Raw genomic sequence first — 24162 nt, 5'->3', positions numbered from 1 at the left:
TAAGACAGAGTGGCTAAGTAAACTACTAACATTTCTCAGAGATTGAAACCTAAGCATTCTTCTGTCTCCAGAGCCTTTGTTCCATAATGCATAACTTCTCAACTCCTCTTGGCTCTTGATATTTGTATTTATATCCACTCAAGCTTAAATCTCTCCTTCGTTTTTAGTCTAATCTTTATAACTAAAATAGAAGCTTTTGAAGTATCCTCAACCTCTGGTTCCTGGCACTATGGACAATCTCAGTGAGGGACATGGCTCTAAGTTTGACCTCTCAGGACTTAACAGCTGCTGATAGTCTATATCTTTGGTACCCCATCTATGCTCCTCCCAATTCAGAGAGAGAGAGAGAGAGAGAGAGAGAGAGAGAGAGAGAGAGAGAGAGAGACTAAATCTTACAAATGAAACCAGAAAAAATAAACTATGGTGCCCTTTGGCCACAAAAGAAGCCACCCATTCTGCTGTGTGAATAAGACAACAGGCCGTTTTCTGATGGTTGGATGGACTTACGCTGAGACAGTCATGCCTTTTCTATTGTCCTTGTAATGAAGATACACATTTGTCAGAACTGTTTCAATATTTGACACTTTGTTAAAAATGGATGCTGAAGAACAGCCTACCTATACATCACCCAGGTATAAAATGAACTTAAACTAAGAGAATGCCAGCTCTGGAGTTATGAAGATATAAACTCTAATCCAGACTCTACTGTGGGCACGAATCTCTTTGATCATCAGATTTCTCATATGTAGAGCATGTATACCTAGTAATATGTACACTTCTGAAGAACATTATGAGGGTCACATTTATTTCAGTTAACTGAAAACTCCCTCATGCCTACAGATAATAATCACAAAGAAATATGAATCCTTTTACTGCAAGAAAACTACTGTTGTCTTTTCAGACCTACAAGTCTTTATTTTCTCTGGAGTAGGCTACCTCTTTGTATGAGACAAAGAATCAGAAATATTAACTATCTCTTACTGAGTGCTTCTTGCAACAGAATTATGCTAGTACTTCACTCATTTAATTCTTACAACAAATTAATTAGTTCAGAAGTATTTACCCATTTCATAGCTGAAGACACTGATACTTAGAAACATTAACTTGCCTAATTCATAAACCTGGGAATTTATCTTGGTGTATATGATATTCTTTTTTTGCTGGACATATAATACTTGTACATATGTATATGGTACAATGTGATATAAACATATATACATTGTATAATGATCAAATCAGAGTAATTAGCAAGTCCATCACCTTGAATTTTTATCATTTCTTCATAGTGAGTATATTAAAAATCCTTTCTTCTAGTCATTTTGAGAGATCCATGCAGTATTGTTAACTATAGCCACCCTACTATGCAGCAGAACACAAGAATTTATTACTCCTATCTATCATATTGTCCCCATTGACCAACATTTCACCACCTCCTAACCCCCTACTATCTCCAGGCTCTTGTTACCACTATTTTCCCCTCAATTTCTATGATTGACTGACTGACCCCACCCCCATCTCTCTAGCTCTCTCTTTTTCCTAAGGATGGAACCCAGAGCCTCATGCATGCTAGGCAAATGCTCTACCACTGAGTGACATCCCCAGCCCTTTTTATCTTATTTTTGAAATAAACTGCAAGTTGCTGAGGCTAGCAACTTGTGATCATCCTGCCTCAGCCTCCTGAGTTCCTGGAATTATAGTCATATGCCACCACAACTAACGGAAAAAGATTTGTTTTAATTAATGATGCTGGATCAACTGGTTATCTTCTAGGAAGAAAATATCAGTGAATTCTCATATTAAACTCCATAGAAAAATCAATTTCACATGCATGAAGAATTATATGTAAAATAACAAAACAATAAACAACATCCCCAGGCAAACTAGAAGAATTCATATATGACAACTTCATAACAAAGAATGGAAAAGAGGAAATGATTTTCAATTTTAAATATTTTATGTTGAAACATATCATATACAAAGTCCAAAGGATAAGTAGCAAATCTGGGGGAAATATATATAATGGAAACAATAGGCAAAAGTTTAACATCTATATTATTTTAAAAGGTTGTTATAATTTGACAAGAAAACAACAACTCAATAGATAAATGTTCTTTCATGTATCACTTGTGGAAATATGAAATTTTGTAACTTTTTGGTGACAGTTGGAATCTATCTTATAGAGAAAAAAGAGTACACCCATAATAAAGGAGTTTATTGTGTCAGCATTTGTAACACCTCAACAAGAGATTATTTGACTAAATTATGACAGAGCATTCACACCCAGGACTCTGAGGCAGCCATTGGATACAATGTACTAAAGTTGCGTGTGTCCCTACCTTTAAGCAAGCAGGGGGAAAGTATAACATTGTAACCAATGTTATAGGTAGGGACAGTAAGACTGATAATAGGAAAAGGATATGTAGGTGAAGACAATAAATGGAAAGGATTGACATTTCATTCACACAGACCATGTATAAAATTGTGTTCGTGTCTTTATGGAAAATTATTATATAATGGAAAATAAACATTTAAAAAGTATGTTTCCTTTGTTCAAACTTCTAAAACTATGAACTCTTAACCAGTTCTCAGACTATTAGTTCAAATTAATGAGAGTTGATTTCAATAAATTAAACCTAAGCAATAGTTTCGATGGAATTTTTTTTTTAAGAAAATGTCATGAGATGTAGGAGATTTATAAGGATGTTATTGTTTGTACTACAGGATTTTTTGACATTAAATAAATTAATTCATAGATCCATCTTTTTCAAACTGCAGCTTTTATCAATCACCACAGGGATTATAAAAAGACAGACAGACCACAAGGCTATCAGGCTCCACCCCTAGAGATTCTGATTCAGCAGGTCTGGAGGAGAAATCAAGAATTTGCATTTCTAACAAGTTCCCAGGGAAGGCAGATGTTGTTGATCTCAGAAGCACACTTTAAGAACCAATGGTCTAAAGCAAGCTAATATCCAAATGAGGAAAAATGGTCCATGAGATGCTTCCTTAACCACAGTTGTACTCACATTTAAGCCAGCTTTCTTCCAATAATAGCTGCTATACTGGTTAATCATGCACTTTGTTTTTTCTTTAAACTTTTCTTCTGAATCCATAGACCACCAAGGATCTAGGTTTCCATTTTTATCAAATTTTCTACCTAGCAAAAAGGAAAGTTAAAAGACATTAGTGTTATTTATGGAAACTAAATTCAACATCTTTCCTTTTTCTCACCTTGACAAGCTTTCAAAATGCAGTCATAACAGCAGGGAACACCCTTCCTGAGAACAGCTTCTGCATTCTTTCCAATATCACAGGTTAAATGTAAAGAGGGAGGAAGGGAGAACAAGGATTGAGAAAATTCTTTCCTTCTAAGGAACAAAGGGCATTTTAAAAAAATGAGATTTCTCAATTTAATGTATGTACCAGTCTTATCCAAATTTGGATCTGTGTTTTCACCTGATCTGACCTGAAATGTTCTCTGGATTGTGAAAGGAAATGGTTTCATTTGGAAAGTCTGTGGAGGGAACCAGAGCACCACTATCAGTGAAGTTCCAAACAATCCATAGGAACAGACCCAGCGAGTTATCCACACATAGGACCATACGCCCTACTCAGCCCTATAGGAACATGTTTCCTCCAAGTTGCCAGGAGCCAAGAGACACATAAAAGCTGGTATGAATCAATCTACAGTCATCAGTATGGATAGAAGGACCCATTTTTCCTATTTAGACAAGGAAGATTTCTCTAAAAAATAAAACTTGGAACAAGAACAGAAATCTCTAAAACATAATGGGGAAAAAACATTAGTTACATATGGTATATTGCTATATGCTAACTCACTAATTTCCCTACACTCTTCAAAACAACAATTTAGGTACATCTAGACTACTGTCTATATTCAAGGTTACTATATGGTTTAAATTTAATTATGCAAAAATGGTTAAAAGGTCTCCAAAACAAGGGTCCCCTAAGAAAGAGTTTACATGAAAGCCCTCTACCCAAAGGTGTTAATTAGAACAATCCAAAACTCTTTAGCAACAATGTATGCTACTAATACTACCACCTGGAATGGTATGGAATCACTGCCCTCCACCCACCAACCAAGCAATCATTAAATAGTTAGTGCACGTGTACTTATATGTGAATACACTGTTCTAAGTATTGGTCACAAAGCAAAATTCTGTCCTTTGAGAAAGATTCCAAATGGATCTGGTGGAGAATCATATTTAAATTTCCTAGGAAGAAACATACAAAACCAATTGCTTTTGTTTCATAGTTAAGACTCTATTCTCAGATAAACCAAGTGTCCAAAGGCAGAAAAATGAGTTCCAAGAAGTCACATGATTATAAGGCAGTTACATTTTAACAGAGAGAGGGAGACCAAAGAGGTAGAAAAACTAGGTGATTAAGGGCAGGCTGGTGGGGGCAGGAAGAGATGTCCAGAAGAAAAAGAACCTGAAATGTCTCTGGCCCTGGGGTAGGCATCCAGTAAAGGATGTTAGAGACACTACAGGCACAAGGGAAACAAGTCCACAGCATTCCCTTGGGCCAGCCAAGTTCTTAAGACTGCCTGTACAGACATTATTATTACTATGTGAATGCATGACCAATGTGATTCTGCAACCTGTATACTCAGAAAAATGAGAAATCATATCCCATCTGATTCAAATGTATGATATGTCAAGGTCATTGTACTGTCATGTGTAATTAATTAAAACAAAAAATAAAATAAAATAAAAGACTGCCTGTAAATAATTTTGTGGATGTGATAATAGTTTGCTAATTCATAAACGTCAGAGATTTCCTATGGCTTTCCAATAATACTTCAGAGAAAGGAGTGCTGATCTAAAATAAGGACTCTCAGAGGCAATCATTTCTTTAGTTTAGATTATATTCTGCTCTCTTTTGCTTAAATGTCATCAGGATGTACAACATATTCTATATTGTGCCTTATTAGAGAAGCCTAGCCTTGATAAAAACAAACTCAGAATATATGCCAATATAAAGAAAAACAATGATTAAGCATTGCATAAGCCTTGGAATTGCATAAAGAAACCAGTCAGCCAAGCTCAAAGGCCTAACTTGGCAGTGCAGCATGTAGAGTCATCTTTGGGGCAGAGCGTGCACCTCCAGGGAAAACATCTCAAAATGGTGAATTTTAAAAAATGACAAAGGGCAGAAGCTACAATACAATTCCTGTAACTACTGTGGCAGGTACAGCAATCCTGATATAAATGTAGAGGTAATCTCATTGGAATTACAAGATCTTCTTTTTTATTCTCCCCCAATTACCAATGAGAATAATTGTTTATTTATTGCAAGCTATCACAGCAAGACATGTGGAAAAGTTTTCCATCAGCAATTGTATTTTTTGTATTGGACAATTTTTAGTCTATGATGCTGTCGCTATGCAAAGATAATAACAACAATTAACACCCACATAGTGAACATTATTACAAAAGTGGCAGCTTATAAAATAAACTAGTACTTACCATTATTATCAAATCCATGTGTAAATTCATGTCCAACAATTACTCCGATAGCACCATAACTCAGAGATCTGTATCATAAATACACAATTTGGGGAAAATTATAAGCATGAATCTGAGAGCATAATCCCTTAATTTTTCCAACAAAAGCCAAGACAATCTGTTTTCTAGTGGCCATAATAATAAAAATCTAATAACCATACGCATGAAACTATAAAACAAACTGTCTAAACATACCCTTCTAATCAAAATGAACAAAGAAAATACAAATTCTAACATTGTCTTTGTGACCTTGTATAGACCTTAGTATCCTACCCTGAAAAATTAAGAATATGAAAAAGATGATTTCTAAAATCCCTTTCAGCCTCAGATTTCTATGATTCTACATCTGCTCTAGTGATATTTTATACTTATGAACACTTAAAACAGAACTTAAAAAGATCCTGTCAGTAAATATACTATTTTTTATCTGAAAACTTGTTGAAAAGTCACTATAATCTTAGAAGTTAAATTGTTTTCCAAATATAGTCATAAAAAAGAAATAGAGCAGAGATTAAAAGGGATCACTCTGTTTTCAAAGGTAGTCACATTCCTGTTTCTGTGGCAGACAAGCTGACAACTGAATAGCAAAGGCTGTGAAGCCTTCATCAAATTTGGAAAAGGTATTATATTATTTCTCCTCACCTCTGAAGAAGCATGCATTAGACTCCCTACAATGGCAACCACCAATAATTCCATGCACCCCTGAGTAGACATGCCCCCTCTTCCAATCAAAAGGGGATCTATTTCCCTGCCCTTGTATCTGAACTGGCCCTGGGACTTCTCAAGACTAAGAGAAAAAAAATGGAAGGGGCCAGGTATAATCTTTGGGCTAAAGCCTGAAGAGACCTCGTAGTTTCCCTTTGCTACCCTTTCAAAAGTTAACTACAATGTAAAGAATTTCTACATAGTTGGAAGAAAAGGTCAGGTGAACCAAGAGAGAGACTCCAAAAGCTGAGAGACTCTGAAGGAAGAGAGGCCCATCTCAATAAAGCCAGCCCAAAGATCCAGTAAAGTCATCATCCTCCTCCAGCCCTATGCACCTACCCAGCCAACACCACAAGAAACAGGGACAAACTGTCTTCAGTTTGGTCCTGCCCAAAATATAGAATCATCAGCCAATAAATGGTTATTTGGTGGTACTTCATTATGTAGCAATTGATAACTGAAACAAACATATGCATAATATATGAAGAAATCAATAATGGGATTTCCATATGTGTATGTGTATAATTTTCTCTCTCACCTATAAGTTCCATGAAGATAAAACCCTTATCTACTTGTTCACTGCTAAATTCTCTGTACCTAGTACACAATAAGAAAGTTAACAATGATTTAACTAATGCTTAATTAACTTTACCATTTCATGCAAATGACAGATCTATACGTATCTTATTGAAGTCATTTAACCTGTGGATGAGGAATATAGACTATTTAGAATATTACTGTTAGGATTCTTCATGAGATTTACAATGATGCTAAAAATCTCTCACAGTTGGTTCCTGACATGCAACATCAAAGTCACCCAGCAAATAGATAGGACCTATAACTGGAAAGAACAGAAATTTCTGAAGCAACATGTTATTACAGGATATAATGATCCTTAACATGCTAATTGTTTGTCTCAACTATACCCAAGGAAGTGCTGTAAGATTTAATTTTTCCCCTTGGTGGCAATTCTTTCCTTTGTTATTTCTTTCCTGCAAGGTAATTTGCATTTGGAAAAAAAAAGCTTCCTACTGTTTTTCCATCATTGCAAACCTTCATTAAAGAAGTAACAGCAAAATTATGCATTTCAATCATGGAGCTATCATAGCAGTATGGGACAAACTTGTAATTTTACATAGTGCTACTTCTTGCAGCAGTAGCTATCACTATGCAGCCTGCAACATTTCGTTTTTCCAGATTGTTCAGCCCTGGGAATGAATACTCAGTCCTCTACAATCTTCAGTCAATGCTGTTGACTGGATGAATTTAAGGCACAAAAAATGGAAGCTTATAGAAACTGCTGTGCAATAAATGTCCCTTAAGAGGAACTCAACAAACTTTCTATTTGCAAAGGATAATAGAGAACTCAGAAAATGACTAAGTTTAAATTAATAAGTTTCGATTCTCAGTTACAAAGTCACAATCCTTTGGACAAGAGACAAAGAAAAGGTAATTTTATATGATTAAACCTTATAATGGTAATGTTTCATAACATTAAATTTATATCCTCCATTTTATCAATGGACATTATTTAAATTAGCATGACATTATTTAAATGCAACTGACTGGCCAGAAATTTGAAGAGTTCCTGTATTGAACATCTAGCCTGCCAAAAATAAAACAGGGAAGATGAAAATTTCACTACCTACTCAGTTTCTCTTTTGTTCTTACCATCCAATGGGTTTAATATATACAGAACATTCACTGTCGATAACAAAACAACTATATTACTATATGGACACACCATGATCTCATGCTATTATAAAGTAGGCTATCCTGTGTTTGGATCATAAAAATCTCCAGATTGAAAGTGGTTTTGAGGTCATCTAACTCAAACTTTCTACTAAGAGGCATGATTTCCTGTACAGAAACTTGTTCAAATGGTCATAAGGTGTCTGCTTTGATATTTCCAAATGACCAGGAGCTCAGCCCCTTCTGAGGTAGCCAATTCTCTTTTTGGGTGGTTCTATAAAAAACAGTTCTAATATTGATCTGAAATTTCTTTCCCCTGCCTTCAATGTATTGATCCAGTAAAGTCTAGCTAAACACCTGCTGATTGCCCCAAATATAAGAAATCATTCTGCCACCTTCATTTTCCTTCAAAAATATGAAAATAATTACATGATTCACCTTAAAATGTTCTCAAATTCTTTCAGTTATTATTATTCAATCATGAACTCTAGACCAGCATTTCCCAAAACAAAAGGAAAAGAGTTTTGGAATCTCTGGGTTAAACCCATTAGGTTTCTTTCTTGTAGAACTTGGCAACTTTTATGCTGATGAGTATTGTGATTCTCCAAAAATAGAAGGGTGAAGAGATTACTAACTTCTACCATTTCATGGAACACACACTTTTGGAAATGTTGTAATGCTATCTTGGCCATTTACAATTCAGATCCTCTCCTCTGGAAACAATTTGACTTGTTCATGTCCTCATAATTAGACCCAACACTCAGGTGAAGGATAAGCTGACTAATGTGAGCAAAAAGGATACCCAGTTCTTTGTGGTTATCAATCAATTAATACAGTATAGATAGATGCATGGGAAGCCATCTCACTGGACCGTGATTTCTTTGTCTCCAGCATCTCTATGTTCCCAATGCCAAACACCCAAACAATACTTCATAGCTGTTTGTTGAGTGAATATCTTAATAGATGATAGATGGCTTAGTGATGACATAGAACTCTTTAGGAAAAAAATATAAATCTTTCTCACTGAAGTAACAACTATGGCTCAGCCTAAGATGGAACTAATAGGCACAAATATTAATTCCTAAGTTTCTATGACTTTGACTTTGATATCAGAAAATCATGCTCATGAACTCAGTAACAAATTGTTGAACTAGTAACTTCCAATGCCGCAGTCTGGCTGGGCACAAAATCACAAGCCACTCACAGCTTTGTAGATTCAAACAGCAATTCTTTATTCCCGATCTCACACTGGCCCTCTACAAACACGTTCTGGGGAAATCCACGTTCTCTGCCCAAATCCACACCTCCACTGGGCTTCTGTCTCCCAAAAATACTGTCTGAATCCCGTGAGAACTCAAGAGGAACTCAGGCATCAGGATACGCCCTATTCCCAGCAGGAATAACCTTCCTAAACCGGGAACGCCCTAAACCCGGATCCGCCCTGGTCCTAGAGCAAGATCACCTTACGTGCAATGTCACTGCAAAATGTCCTATTTCCACGAGTCCTTCCACTAAGCAACATGGGGTACGCTGGCAAGGAAATTGTCATACCTACTTGGCTAATGGCTCCCAGCATCTCCCCCCTTCTGATTAATTAAACAACAAGTAATGTGGCTTAAGGACCGTGCCTGGTAGGTTGTCCAATTCAACATATGGTTCTTACCCGTCATCGGAAAACTGACCTTTAGGCGTCAGCCTCCTGTCTTAGGTTGATACCACTGCAACTGGATCATACCCGTCACTGACTACTGGTCCAGCATACAGCCATACTTGTGGATAGGTCTATGCACCAGTGGGGGGGTGAGGTTCTTTCCACGAGTCCTTCCACTAAGCAACATGGGGTACGCTGGCAAGGAAATTGTCATACCTACTTGGCTAATGGCTCCCAGCATTCCAAACCTAACCATACTATTTCTAAGTCTCCATCTACCTAACCATAATAATAGAAGCTCAGTTAAATTTTTACTGATAAACAAAATCAAAGAATTCTAGAACTTTTAATTTAAAGGAATCTTGCAGAATATTCGGCTTAATGGAGATATATCTATGTCTATATGTAAAATCTTAAATATAGGGAAAATTGATTCCAAATATCTGGACACTAAAGAAAACTATGCAGCTGAGGCCTGAGATGGTATAAAATATTTGATTAAATACAAGCCTAAAATTTGCATTTATTTTAACAATGATGCTGTAGGCTTTATTGGTAGCTGCCCATGTTCCCTGAGTACTCATCATTTCTAAACAATCAACAACTTCAATTCTTTGACTTTATATTTTGACCTTTGCAAAGGCACCATGTTCTTCCCTCCTAACTTGTCAATAATTGGTTTCTTTACTAATTTACTCACCGAGGATATTCTGTTCCCCAAAAGAAAGGCTTTTGCAGCTCTCCTGCTGGAAATCCTGGGAGAAAGAAAACCAAACAAACAAAAAATGTTAATGGATATAGAGATTGATTCATTGAATTCCTCCTTACAGCTAAAGCCTGAAGCTTCCAAAGGCCCATCTGGAACTGGGGGCCTCTAATCTCTTTAATGGTGATATTAATTCATCTGAGCTTGAAATAAGTGCATTGAACCATTCCAAGGACACTATTTTGCACAAACATACTATTGGCAGTATCCGGCTTGTGGAGAACTGGGTCCTTTCATATACAACGTGCAAAGAAGGCTTCAGGTTGTCCAGAAGCTTCTCCTGATACAAAAAGGGCCCAGCTTCATGAATATGCAAACTGTGCAGTCACACAAGACCCACATGAAGAAGAACTGCACACTTGGTGTAGAACTTTACTGTCACTGTCTTGAAATTCTTGGTAATTTAATCTTCTAACTTGTATTTTGTTCATGAAGTCTAAAGGGCAATGGAACATTTGTGTGAGCAGAGGAGATACGCATTATGTCTAGTGTTTTTATGTAACTCATTTGCACACAGCACTCTTGACACCCCAGGAGCATAAGATTCTGGCAGGCCCACAACATGTGGGAGTTCAGCCACATGCAAGTTGACTATAAGACAAGCCTGTTACTCTGGAACTGAGTAGGTGCTAAGACAGCCCCAAGAAGCCGTGGTTTCCATGTGAACCAGAATTTGTTTAGTTCACTAAAAAAAGGTAATAGTGTTCTATGAAACAAAATGATTAAGGAACCCTGTCATGTCCTTTATTTCTCCTGTTACTTCTCTGTATTGGCCAACCTCTTACTCTTAAAATGATAATATAGAAGGAAAGGGAAAGATTGGGCAGTGCATAACTTCTTTTCCTTTCAATTCTTCCTTACTTGTAAGTAAGATGAAGTTAGAGTGTTGGTAGACTGTACAAGTATTAGGAAGTAAAAACAGTTCTATGCAGCATCTCTACCTTGCTGGTATGAATGAATATATATATATATATATATATATTTTTTTTTTTTTCCAGGATGGAGATGTAGCTCAGTGGTAGAGTGCTTGCCTAGCATGTGTAAGGTCCTGAGTTCAATTCACAGTATCACCAAAAAAAAAAAAAAAATACATGCACACACAAGTTACATATAAACTATGATTTTGGTGGGTCCATATACAAATTACATCTTCTCATATTTGCATTTAAAACTGGCATTATGCAATATAAAGATAAACAGTAAAATTCATGCTAATGATATGAAATGTTAGTTGTTCTTAGAATACCAATCAATAAGCATCAAAAAATACTGTGACAAGAGAGAGACCATGGAAGATAAAGCTTTATATTTTGGCACCTTCAGTGGTACTTTTTTCTGCTTTCTGCACAAGGAGCCCTGCATTTTCATTTTGTACTGAGCCCTACAAATTATGTAACTGGCCCTATGTGTAGATGAGGGGGACAAATGCTTGGCTTTGTCCTTTCAACTCACCACTAAAAATTTTGCACCCTGGGTTGATCCTGAGAGTTGCCTTTACTAGTCATTACAGCTGGGAATTCAAAGAATAGTAACTGAGAGAGAGAATGAGAAAGAAAGAGGGGGGCGGGGTAAGGCCTTCTGCAGTGTCCTCGCCTGCTTCAGAGCAGCTGCTCTAGGTCCCATGAGACTGAAAGCTCTTTTCTGAGTTCTTCCTCTCCCCTACTGCCCCGCAAATTTCTTTCTTCCTCCCCTCCATGGCATTAATTTAGAAGTAAAATGTTAGTTTCATAAGACTCTTGCATATATATTATTTTCTGTTGTATTAATAATATCATAGTTTGAGATTTCAAGGTACAAAACTCAATTGCAAAACAGAGATGGATCCAGTTAGGTTTTCTCTTCCTTCAAACAGAGGAAACTGCATCTAATATAACCAAATTTGAAGGGGTAATATTACATTAATCTTCATAATTTCCACATTTCCTTAAATATCTTTGGCATCTTTACATCATTATCCCATTCTCCTCATTGGGGTGGGGTGATTATTTTTAGTAAGTAATTTTGATTTGGATATATGTACATATATATGCAAGTATATAAATGCAAATCACAATGTTTATATAAAATTTCAGTTGCAAACAATAAATCATACAAAAGCAATGATATTTCCTAATAAGAACAGTGATCATAAACCAATGTGATTTAATTGTTAAACCATTATGGATTCCCCCACCTGCTAATGTGCCCAGCTGGAAGCAGTTATGTCCATCACCAAACTCTTTATAGGAAAACATCTGACACCTGCATGAGCCTTGATTTCTCCAGCTTTTGCTTTCAGGGGCCTCAGACTCAAGTGCCACAGTCATCACATTACCTTGATCAACTGTATCTTCTCAGGTTTGCAGGGCCATGGAACCCAATACTGATAAACACAAGAATCTGATGCCCTCAGGCATGTTTTGCTAAAGTGAATGGATTAACAGTGTAAGCTGCAGTTTGGGAGATGTCAACTAGCTAGAGTGATAGATGGAATCCCAACAGGGTCAACTCCGTATCTTATCTCATAAAGTGGATAAGTTGCATTAGCAAAGATGGAAGTAAAAAATAAATAACTGAAAAGGGAATTTTTTTTCTTTCCCTTTTTTTAAAATTGGGTTTTCTTATGTTTTCTCACATATTCATTTGATTTCAGTATGTGGGTGTGGATGTTTGTATATGAGAGGGAGGAGGGAGAGGAATGAAAAATTTTAAACTATTTAAAATAGCAATAATTAATTAATTTGCTAATAGGTAACATTAGACAGGATGTAAGAAGTATATTGGTGGGAGTGCAAACTGTTACAAGCATTTTGGAGATCAATTTAGTCATCTCTTCATGCTTTAAATGTCATTTTTTTAAAAAAAATGAGTAACTGGAGCTGGGGATGTGGCTCAAGTGGTAACACACTCACCTGGCATGCGCCAGGCACTGGGTTTGATCCTCAGCCCCACATAAAAATAGAATAAAGATGTTGTGTCCACGGAAAACTGAAAAATAAATATTACAAAATTCTCTCTTCTCTCTCTCTCTCTTTAAAAAAAATGAGTAACTGGACTGGGAATGTGGCTCGGTGGTAGAGCCATTGCTTAGCATACGTGAAGCTCTGGGTTCCTTCCCTAGCACTGAAAAAAAAAAGTAAATAAATAAAATAAATGAGTAATCCCCTAGGTGATGATATGGGAAAGGTTCTAAGAGATATTAAGTGAGAAAAATAATCAGAAAAACAGCATTTTAATGTAGTGTATGGAGTTCTTTTGTGTAATGTATGTATAAATGTATTTATACATACGTATATCAAGTTCTGCTATAACAGAATCTGATATATAAAACAAAAGACAAATATTGTCCAACATGATAGATAACTAGTGAAATTTGGGGGCATAACTCCAACTCACATTTGCTCACATGAAATTCGATCCACGAGGAATGCTAGCTGGCTGAAAGCAGAAAACTGAACCCAACTGAACTAAATCACATAGGAATAAACAAAATGCTCAGCAGAACACACTGCAACATGACAAACTGCCTTAGTTTACAGCATGGATTACAAGCTGCACCCACCCATTTGGTTTAAAACTCTCCTTCCAATTGCAGATAGTTTGCACCACTACACAATATCTCACATGGGCAACCCCTCCAACACCAAAAATTTTTGAGGGCTGGGGTTGTGGCTCAGCGATAGAGCGCTTGCCTAGCATGTGCGAGGCCCTGGGTTCAATCCTCAGGACCACATAAAAATAAACAAATAAAATAAAGGTATTGTGTCCAACTACAACTAAAAACTAAATATTAAAAAATAAGGTTTGATTGTGTCCCAACTCCATTTTTTCCATATGTTCCATGGCTTTTATTACAAAATTTTGCACAATTCAGTGATGCTTAGGAATACATACATCCCTGTATAGCAAAATTGACTGTGCACATACACATATGAGTATGTATGTGGATATACACACACCTACCAGTAGTTCTCAAATGTTATCATGCATGAGAATCAATAGAGAACTTGTTAAACTACAGATAACTAAGCCTTACACTCAGAGTTCCTGAGTCAGTAGGCCTAGAATAGGGCTGAGAATTTGCATCTCTAGCAAATTCCCAGGGAACATTGGTGCTGTGGATCCAGGTACCACACTGTGTGAATTCACTTCCCAAGCACCTGGAGTTCACTGCACTCTGGAGTTCACTGCTGTATTACTTGTAATTGGGGGAAAAAAAGTGTGCAATATGCCAAACGTCTAATAGGAGGGGAATGACTTGTTTACCATATGACCATATCATGAACTGATATGCAGAAAATGGTAAGAAAGAGGTCAGTCTTTTGTTGGGGGATTGAACCCTGGGGTGCTTAACAACTGAGCCAGACCCCCGCTTTTTAAAATGTTTTATTTAGAGACAGGATCTTGCTAAATTGCTTAGGGCCTTGCTAAATTGATGAAGGTGGCTTTGAACTTGCAATCCTCCTGCTTCAGCCTCCTGAGCCACTGGGATTATAGGCGGCACCTGTAAAGAGGTCAGTTTTAAGTCTATCATGGAGGGGCTGGGGTTGTGGCTCAGAGGTAGAGCACTTGCCTAGCATGTGCAGGATGCTGGGTTCAATCCTCAGCACCACATAAAAATAAATAAATAAAGTAAAGGTATTGTGTCCAACTACAACTAAAAAAAAAAAAAATCTTAAAAAAAGTCTATCGTGGAAAAAAATCTCCAAGGTATATTGTTGGAATAAAGCAAGGTATAGATATAGATATCTAGATACCATTTATTTTCTTAAAACAATAGTTACCCTATCAGTGTGAGTACATACACACATTTTTCACAGAAAATGTCAAATACATATCAAGGTTAGGATGTAGCTCAGTGGGAGAGCACTTGCCTAGCATACACAAGGCCCTGGGTTGCATCCCCACTACTATACACAAAAAGAAAGGAAGAAAGAAAGGAAATGAAAAAAATATATATGTATTACAGTGATTGTAGTGGTTAATATTTGGAAAAAAATGGGATTAGGGTTGGTGGTAGGTGATTAAAAGGGCCTTGAACATAAATTTAATGTATTAAACTTAACTACTCAAAGATATTCAACTTGTGAAATTAAAATTAACTCTTTTAGAAATACGTGTATGTAATACAGAAAATTCTTGCAAAGGCTATCCAAAAACAGCTAACTAAGCTAACATAGTATTAATTTGCTCTTTGTTAACATTATCAAATTCTATTACTATTTCAAACCAAAATATAGATTGTAGTTATATGATTTCAATGACTAAAATCATAACAAAAGAAAATATTGTTGTAACAACCTCATTATTCATTAGTAATAATTTATCTTTTTTCAAATTTGCACCTGGGAAAATCAGTGGGACTTGCTTTTGGTTTTCTACTTGGGTTAGCCTTTCATTTTTAGTGAAGTTTCTCATTATAATTCTCATATGATTGAATATTGACTAATGTAATTGGAGCTTAGCAAAATGCTGACCATGGAATACATGGAGTGCTTTTGTTTCTAGCATAATTGCCAAAGAACTGATCACATTTAGTAGGTGATTACTCCGAGTTCAAGTATTTGACTTTTACAGTCATTAAATCATATCTTGACTACAGCTTTCCAAAAGTTAAATGCCTCAGTGAGTCCCAGTTTCAGTATCCATTTTATTCTTGTAAAATCACATTAATTAAATTTTTTAGTACAGATGAGTATAGAAAAGGAAATTAGTACACTATCCCACAACTCAGATATTAAGAAAACAATACTCAGGACCAATAAACTCACACTCGATAGAGATAAGAAAAAAAAAGCAATAATTTCCCTCTATCCCTATCTTTCTTTACCCAACTTAGAATTTTCTTCCCACCACTATCTATACAGCCTGCTTCAGGTATTTATTGAAATGTCACCTTTTATTATGGCTTTTCCTAGTATTTTCTAAAGGGGTGGGTTGTCATCCTACTCACTTACATATTTTATAACTCACCATAACTATTAACCCTATCAGTGATACTGTGAATTTTACTTATTTTGTATAAATGGTCTATCTTTCCACAATCAGAATCACAAGATTCATAACAAAGGGGATTTTTATTTATTTTTACTCTTCTCTATGATATCTTCCAATCTAGAATGTCTGGTGCATGGTAAGCCCTAAATAAATATTTGTTGAACAAAAGAAATCTGTACCTTATAAAAATCAAAGTGGTGAGTGAGGTTGAAGTATTACCTATAATTATAAGTATGCTTTGTTAGCCAAAGTTCTAAAACATAATGTGATGTCATTATTTGTACTTCTTGAAGTTTCCACATTCAGTGCCAGATCTGGGATATGTTTCATTATTAAAATTCTGGTTTTCCTTCTCCTTCTAAATAAGGAATTTGATTGGTTCCTTATTCTTTGTTTCATGGCAGAACTGATATAATTTTGAGGTCAGCACTTTTTTTCCCCTAATAAAATGCTAATCAGAATGCAGATGTGAACAAACTGAAAACCCTGCCCAACTTTATGTAAGTTCTACCACTCGATCTCATCTTAGTGCCACATACCCTTCCAGCCATGAAATAAAATGCAGGATATACTCCCTTTTTAAGGTTATAGTATATGCTGAAGAGAAAAAATCTAGACAAAATGCTGACTTCAGGTGGGCACGGTGGCGCACTCCTGTAATCCCAGTGGCTGGGGAAGCTGAGGCAAGAGAATTGTGAGTTCAAAGCCAGCCTCAGCAACATTGAGGCACTAAGCAACTCAGGGAGACACGTCTCTAAAAAATATATAAATTAGGGCTGGGAATGTGGCTCAGTGGTTGAGTGCCCCTGAGTTCAATCCTCAGTACCAAAAAAAAAAAAAAAACAAACCTGAATTAGATCAAAGGTCCTTGACCCTGAGCGTATTGAACTAATACAATCCTTTTCCCCTCCATTCTTTGTTGCTTGCCTTTAAATGCAGAATTAACTATAAGTTCCATAACCATATGAGTAACCTTCAGGAACATCATCATATAGCAAATATTTTGGGGAGAATTACATTCCAAAGGTTTTTTTTTTTTTAAATTTGGAAGTCATTTTTATATTGACACTTAAATACTTATGCTTTTAAGGCAACTGTGGGTCAGATTCATAAATCTTCCTGTTATTTTCTCCAGATTTAACAAAACAGGAGGTCTCCAACCTTCATTGCTAGTCTTTAAAGCTCAGAACATTTACTGTTTCCCTTTCTTTATAGTAAATTTTGGTAAATTTACTAACACAATATAAGGCAACTCATACTTAATTTAGAAATGTTTCATTCTTTTTTTAAATTGTTGCATTGTAATCATACATCATAGTGGGATTCATTATGCTGTAGTCATACACACACATAACATAATTTTATCAATCTCATTCCTCAGTACCTTGCCTTTCACTCCTCTCTTTCATGCTCAGATTCACTTGCTCTACTCTACTGATACCCCTTCCATTATTGTTATTTTAATTAGTCCATTATAACATGTAGTATATATATCATATATATGCCATATATATGAGTTTGTGTGTTTATGTTTGTGTGTGTATATATGATTCATTGTGGTAAATTCATACATGGAATTGCATAGTTTAGAAGATATTATTTCCATATATTTCATCATGAGAAACATTTAATTCTTAAATTCAATATCTCCTTTTGACTCTTTTGAAGGAATTAGCATTATTGAATTCATTTAAGATCCCCCCAGCAATCTCTGGGACAAAAATGGCACAGCCAGGAGCAAATGACAAAATAAATTCCATCCCCAAAAAGGGGTAATTATGAAGGAGAAATCCAGTGAGTTTGAGAATGTGTGAACTGCTGTACACACTCAACTGTTTATTGAATTAAAATATATTTCCATATTTTGTATAGATGCTTTCTGTAGAGACATACCTGTGTTTTCCCAAGTATTGAGTGCATGTATTTATTTACTTTCAATATGAGTGTTTGTGATATTTTTTGCTAAAGGCCTGGCTAAGAGAAGAGGCACAACTAATAATTGCATTATTAGTTTTGTCAAATAATAAGGTATTTGTTCTTTTGCATGGGCTTACTGATATATTATTGTGGCTTTATTCTAGTACCTGTTACGACTCTTTATTTTCAAAAGTTTTAGGTGCTATTCTATTACTGAACTAATCCATGTATACATTCACATTTCAGGGTTATTATTGATGTATCATCCTAGCAACATCATCATATTTCTTGGTGAGTTTCACTTGTAATTACCTTCTGCTTACATATTTTATTATTTTATTTCCCCTATGCAATAGATTCTAGTTCTCTAGTTCACTAAGTGAATATATTTTATAGTCCTAAATTAGAGATGTTCATATAATTAAATCCCATCATAAAATTGTTGGAAATAGTTGGGTTTGGTCCTGATGCAATATTCTATACATTACTACTGACCACTGCCATTTACTGAGTTCCTGTGATAAGCCACATGGTTAAATTTTGAATACACAAACATCCTCAAAGCATCTACCACCTAATGAGTAAGAAAGGACATTACCAGATAGTACTATTTTGCAAAACCTAAAGAAGGGGAGCCTACACCAAGCTTTCTGAAGTTTACTTTTTTTTGGGGGGGTACTAGAGATTGAACCCAGGGACACTGGACCACTGAGCTAAGTCCCCAGCTCTTTTTATTATTATTATTTTTAAATTTTGAGACAGAGTCTCACAAAGTTGCTTAGGGCCTCACTACAGTTGGTGAGGCTGGCCTTGAACTTGTGATTCTCCTGCCTCAGCCTCCTGAGCTGCTGGGATTACAGGCATGAACCACCACACCCAGCTAAAGTATACTTTTTAATTGAAATATATTTTAAATTCAGTAGAGAAAAGAAATACTGGATCCATGCAAGTAGATGTACAGAGAAGAGGAATTATTTATACAAATCTACCTTAATGGGCAGTAGATATGGTATATAAGATTAGTTGGGATTTTGAGGTAGGAATTATTTAGGGCACTGGTTCTCAGAGTGTGGTCTGTGGAATAGCAGCATCAGTATCACCTTGGTTTTTGTTAGAGGTGCAAATTATTGAGCCCATCCCCAGACCTACTGAATCAGGAACACTGATTGTAAGCTCCAGAGTTCTCAATCAGCTCTCCAGGTTATTCTGGTGCCCACTAAAGTTAGGACGCACTGGTTATATCAGGATAGCTATTCTCATCCCCAACTGTACTTTAGAATTCCCAATTTCTTTTCTAAAAAGATACCCAGGTCTCATCCCCTGCCTAAAACTAAATCTATTAAAGCACAATCTCTGGGATGAAGCCCTGAGCATAAGTGTTTTTAAAAGTTCTCCAAGTTATTCAAATATGCAAAAAATAAGGAACTACTTTTTTAAGTTAACTGATCCATAAATCAGCCGTCCTGTCTCATTCTGCTCTCTTCACCTCTCTCCAACACCATGCATTTAACATGCAATTTGTTATCTTATTTTTCCAGACCATACTTTCAAAAATTAAACTTCATATGGCCTATAAATTATGACTATATTAAAGGAAAAAAATAGTTTTAATTGCAACTGCCTTTAAACACCCAAGATAAATGCTAACTCTCAGGGAGAATGAGTGTTACATCTTATTCAGGATTAGTTCTTGTAACCAGACAAGCTAGACACCCATTATTCTAGAATTTAAGGGCCCATCAGTCAGGACATGAAAATTGCTGCAATTACAAAGCACTTTTAGTTATGTTTTTTTGTTGTAAAAGGATTTCATTGTCACCACTGCTAAGATTAATAGTGGATTTTTTTTTTTCAAATTGGCATCTTGCAGTAGTTTGGTGAATGCCAACCTTCTCCTTTCCAGAAAGTATTGAGTTCTAACAGCTGTGACTCCTGTCAAGGGATTCAGCAAGATGCCTTAGCCATCTGCTGGCTTCCTGCAGGTAACCTCCTGCCACCACATCTATCAGCCTAGAGCTGACAAGCAGAAAGAAGCTTCTGAAATCTGCCCTCCATCTTGAAGCCTTCTTTGCTGGCTCTTCTATTCTTTTTCTGCCATAATTACCTTAGACTACAACAAAGAGAATTCTCCCCACTTTACCAGGGTGACCAACTGTCCCTGTTAGCCCAGGACTGAAGAAACAGACTCCTGGGATGTGGTATATTCAGTGTTAAAACTGGGATGGTCACCAGAAAAACAACAACAACAACAAATGTGCAACCCCACCTTTAACCAACTATATTTGACCTCATTTGCATTGCTGCATTTTTATAGCTCAGTGTTTTTCAAACTTTGACATCAGGCACAGAGGTTTGGTCGTTAAAATACTGTTAAATCATAAATTGCTGGACCTAACCCCAAGAGTTTTTGATTCAGTAGATGAAGCCAGATAATGCCCATTTATCACAAATGGTACAGATACTGCTGATCCAAGGACGATACTTTGAGAACCACTACTATAGTTCAACATCTGGCAAAGAAAGCACCAATTTCCTTACACTAACAGGTTCTTTCATATATACAATTGTTGTCCCAGATATTCAAAATTGGCACTAGTAACAGTAATGTTCAGTCCAACCCTAGGAACATATAAGGGGCTCAACAAAAATAACTATTATTTCCCCCATATCAATTAGACAAAAAAAAAAATCCCCGAGTCAATCCCTTTATTAATATTTATTAATATCCTCCAGGAGCATCTTTAAGATGTAAATTTTCCCAAGAAAAGGTGGGTACAATGCATTTTAAATTCTTAAATGGGGTTTACCATTGGAGGCAGCAACTCTTCTACGTCCAGTAATTTACCCTAAAGAAGTAGTCTCAGATTTAGACAAACACTTAGCCACAAAACTTATCACCACAAAGTGGTTTTGTTTTCTTTCTTACAATAGTGATTTTCTACAACAAATATGGACTCCTTTTGTTAAAAAAAAAAGTAAACAACAATTGATCTTTTTAAAGGGAGAACAAGTGATATTGAGAGTATCAAGATAAATTAGCAAGATTGCTTCCTGACTTCCTGTCTCCCATTGCCATGGCTGTTTTCCAGGCTCCTGATGTTCACTTCACTTTGGCTCACATCCAGGTAGTTCCCAGTGAGCACCCTACTCACACCTTGTCTCTTTAATCAGATTGACCCTGATAATGATTTTGTGCTTTACTGACAGCCCTATAGTGAAATCTGCCCTGTCCACTATATCTGAAATAGCATTCCCAAATGCCCTGCAGGTGGCAAAGTATGTCTCTATAGGCATTGACCCTGGGACTCTCCACAGTAATGGGAATTCCATAGGCTGCAAGTCTTCCCAATTGAGGGCAACTTTGTTTTCCCAGCCTCCTTGGTCAGGCCAAAGAGACTGAGGAAAGTGGGGATGGTTGTATTAGGACCTCCAGATTCCTCAGCTAGAGCAGGAAAGGAACACCTCAAAACAATTGTAGCAGATGTCCCACAATCTCGCTAAGTGAAATATCTGTCAATTTTGCAAAGTAATTGATGTTTGTTCATGACTTAATTCAAGCTCACTTAACAATACTTTTTAAATCTCATTGTAAATTTTGTGAAGTAAACTCTTTTTGGGGAGTACATTTAAATGTTCTTTTTATTTTCTTTGTGGTACTGGGCATTGAACCCAGGAGTACTCTGTCTCTAAGCTACATCCACAGCCCCTTTTAGTCTTCTTTATATGGGGACAGGGTTTTGCTAAGTTGCTTAGGCTGGCCTTGAACCTCCTGCCTCAGTCTCCAGAGTCATTGGAATTAAAGGTATATGCCATTACACCTAGCTTAAACATTCTTTTTTAAGGTAGCTTAAGACATCTCTCAAATATTCCAACCTCCACTTATTTCTAACCAAGGAAATAATGAGATTAGGTAAAGGGCTTGCAGAGAGCAGCACTCTTAGAGGAAGCAATAATGAACTGTTCCATGATCCAGCCCTTTGGATATAGAAACTGGACAACATCCCACCTTCTGATTCTTACCTACCTCCTGGCTGTCCTACATCCCATGATATCTTGTTTCCATATCAAAACAGAAATAATCCTCTCACTAGTCTAATGGATGAGGCTATGATATGATGATGACTCTAACATTTCATGCCTTTAATCTTCTTAGCATGTGATCACATATACTAGCTCATGTAATTCTCACATATGATAACTAGTGTTGAAAAATGTACTATGAACATTAAGAGTATGCAGTCAATAAGCTAGGTTATATACCCAGCTCTAAATATCATTAGTTTTGTAAGCCTTTGGCAAGTTAGTCAACCTCTCTGAGCTTCAACTTCCTCTTCTGTAAAATGGGTCCAGAATACCAAGCTTACAGAACTATTATGAAGATTAGGGATAATTGACATTAAAGTACTTGGCACATTAATGGCTTCCTGGCAAAGAGGAGCTGCACAAAACAATTACAATATTCAAAGCAGAAATAGAAAAGATAGAAAATTATGATCTGCATTATCATTATCCAGTTATTTGAGAATAATCTCTTGGGACTTAAGTAATTTACTATCTACTCCCCCTTAGCACTATCACTGCATAATCCTTCTCTTGAGCCACTTGTAAAACTCATAACTGCTCTAAGTAGCCTTAATTTGTCCCTTCTTTAACCCTATCTTAAAGAATAATACTAAGGAAGCAAAAAAGATTCTTGCTTCCCCCCCAGAAAAAAACTATAATGGTTCCCTATGGCCTGCTCCTCACATAATATATGAGATCTTCAAGTACTTCATCCACATATCATCACCCATCATTCTATCTACTTTCTGATGCATGTAGTTTGTGCCCCATCTCATGGTCCATTCCTGTACCATGCTCTGTCCTATCTGCGGTCTTTGCATCAACCACTCCTTCCCACATGTCTCAACCTCCCTTCTTCACATAGAGAACTTCTTTCTCCTTGCAAAGCCCCCTCAAAAATCACTTTCACTGAGAAGCCAATATGAGTCCCTCAGAATGCATTGCTCACTCTTTGGATGCACACTTATGATGGATGTCTTCTAAAAGACCCAGTAACAAATCTCTCCCCCAGTTCCTCTAAAGCAAATAATGCCTAAAATTCCTTAAATACTATTTCAAGCATTTTGCATATATTACTTTATTTAAACTTTACAACAATCCTATAGTATGATTACTACTATTATCTCCATTTACCAGATAATAACAGGCTAATGATGTTAAGAAATGTATCCAAGGTTACAAATTATTAGTGGCCAAGCCAGGATTCAAATAAAACTGCCACACTTCAAAGCCCACACCCTTAACCACTATTCCATAGCACATTATGTACATGTGCATCTCAATACCTGGCTGCTTGTAACACCCGTATTAGTTATCTCTTGCTGTGTAACAAAAGCATTTTAAAATACAGTTGCTTGAAAAAATAAACATGTGGGTTGGGGATGTGGCTCAAGGGGTAGCGCGCTCGCCTGGCATGTGTGTGGCCTGGGTTTGATCCTCAGCACCACATACCAACAAAGATGTTGAGTCTGCTGAAAACAAAAAAATAAATATTAAAATTATCTCTCTCTCTCTCTCTCTCTCTCTCTCTCTCTCTCTCTAAAAAAAATAAATAAACATGTACAATCTTACAGTTTCTGTGGGGCAGAAATTTGGAAATTGCTTATTTGAGTAGTTCTATCTCAAGGACTATCAGGATATTGCAGTGAAGATAATGGCCTGGGCCCAGTGTAATGATGTACACTTGTAATCCCAGCTACTTAGTAAGTAGAGGCAGAAAGATTGCAAGTTTGAGGTCAGTCAAGATGCTGACTAAAAATTAAAAGGCCAGGGATATAGCTCAGTCACTCCTGAGTTCAATACCCAGTACTAAAAAAAAAAAAAAAGTAACCTGGGTCATACTCCTGGAAGATATGCTTCCA

General features: G+C 36.4%; 1 protein-coding gene across 2 annotated transcripts in view; it reads right to left on the bottom strand.

Moving 5' to 3' along the window:
• Positions 1-24162, bottom strand: part of Phex (phosphate regulating endopeptidase X-linked) — a 185634-nt gene that overhangs the window by 10427 nt on the left and 151045 nt on the right. For both annotated transcript variants that reach the window (XM_077107194.1, XM_077107195.1), the window contains exons 16-18: positions 10280-10334; positions 5493-5560; positions 3027-3157 (exon numbers count right to left, since the gene is read on the bottom strand). In XM_077107194.1, the coding sequence (XP_076963309.1) occupies positions 3027-3157; positions 5493-5560; positions 10280-10334 (254 nt within the window). The remainder of the gene's footprint in view (positions 1-3026; positions 3158-5492; positions 5561-10279; positions 10335-24162) is intronic.

Source organism: Callospermophilus lateralis, chromosome X (assembly GCF_048772815.1).
Source record: "Callospermophilus lateralis isolate mCalLat2 chromosome X, mCalLat2.hap1, whole genome shotgun sequence".
Classification (NCBI taxonomy): Eukaryota; Metazoa; Chordata; class Mammalia; order Rodentia; family Sciuridae; genus Callospermophilus; species Callospermophilus lateralis.
The sequence above is the reverse complement of the archived record's forward strand: the minus strand, read 5'-3'. Positions and strand labels throughout refer to the sequence as shown.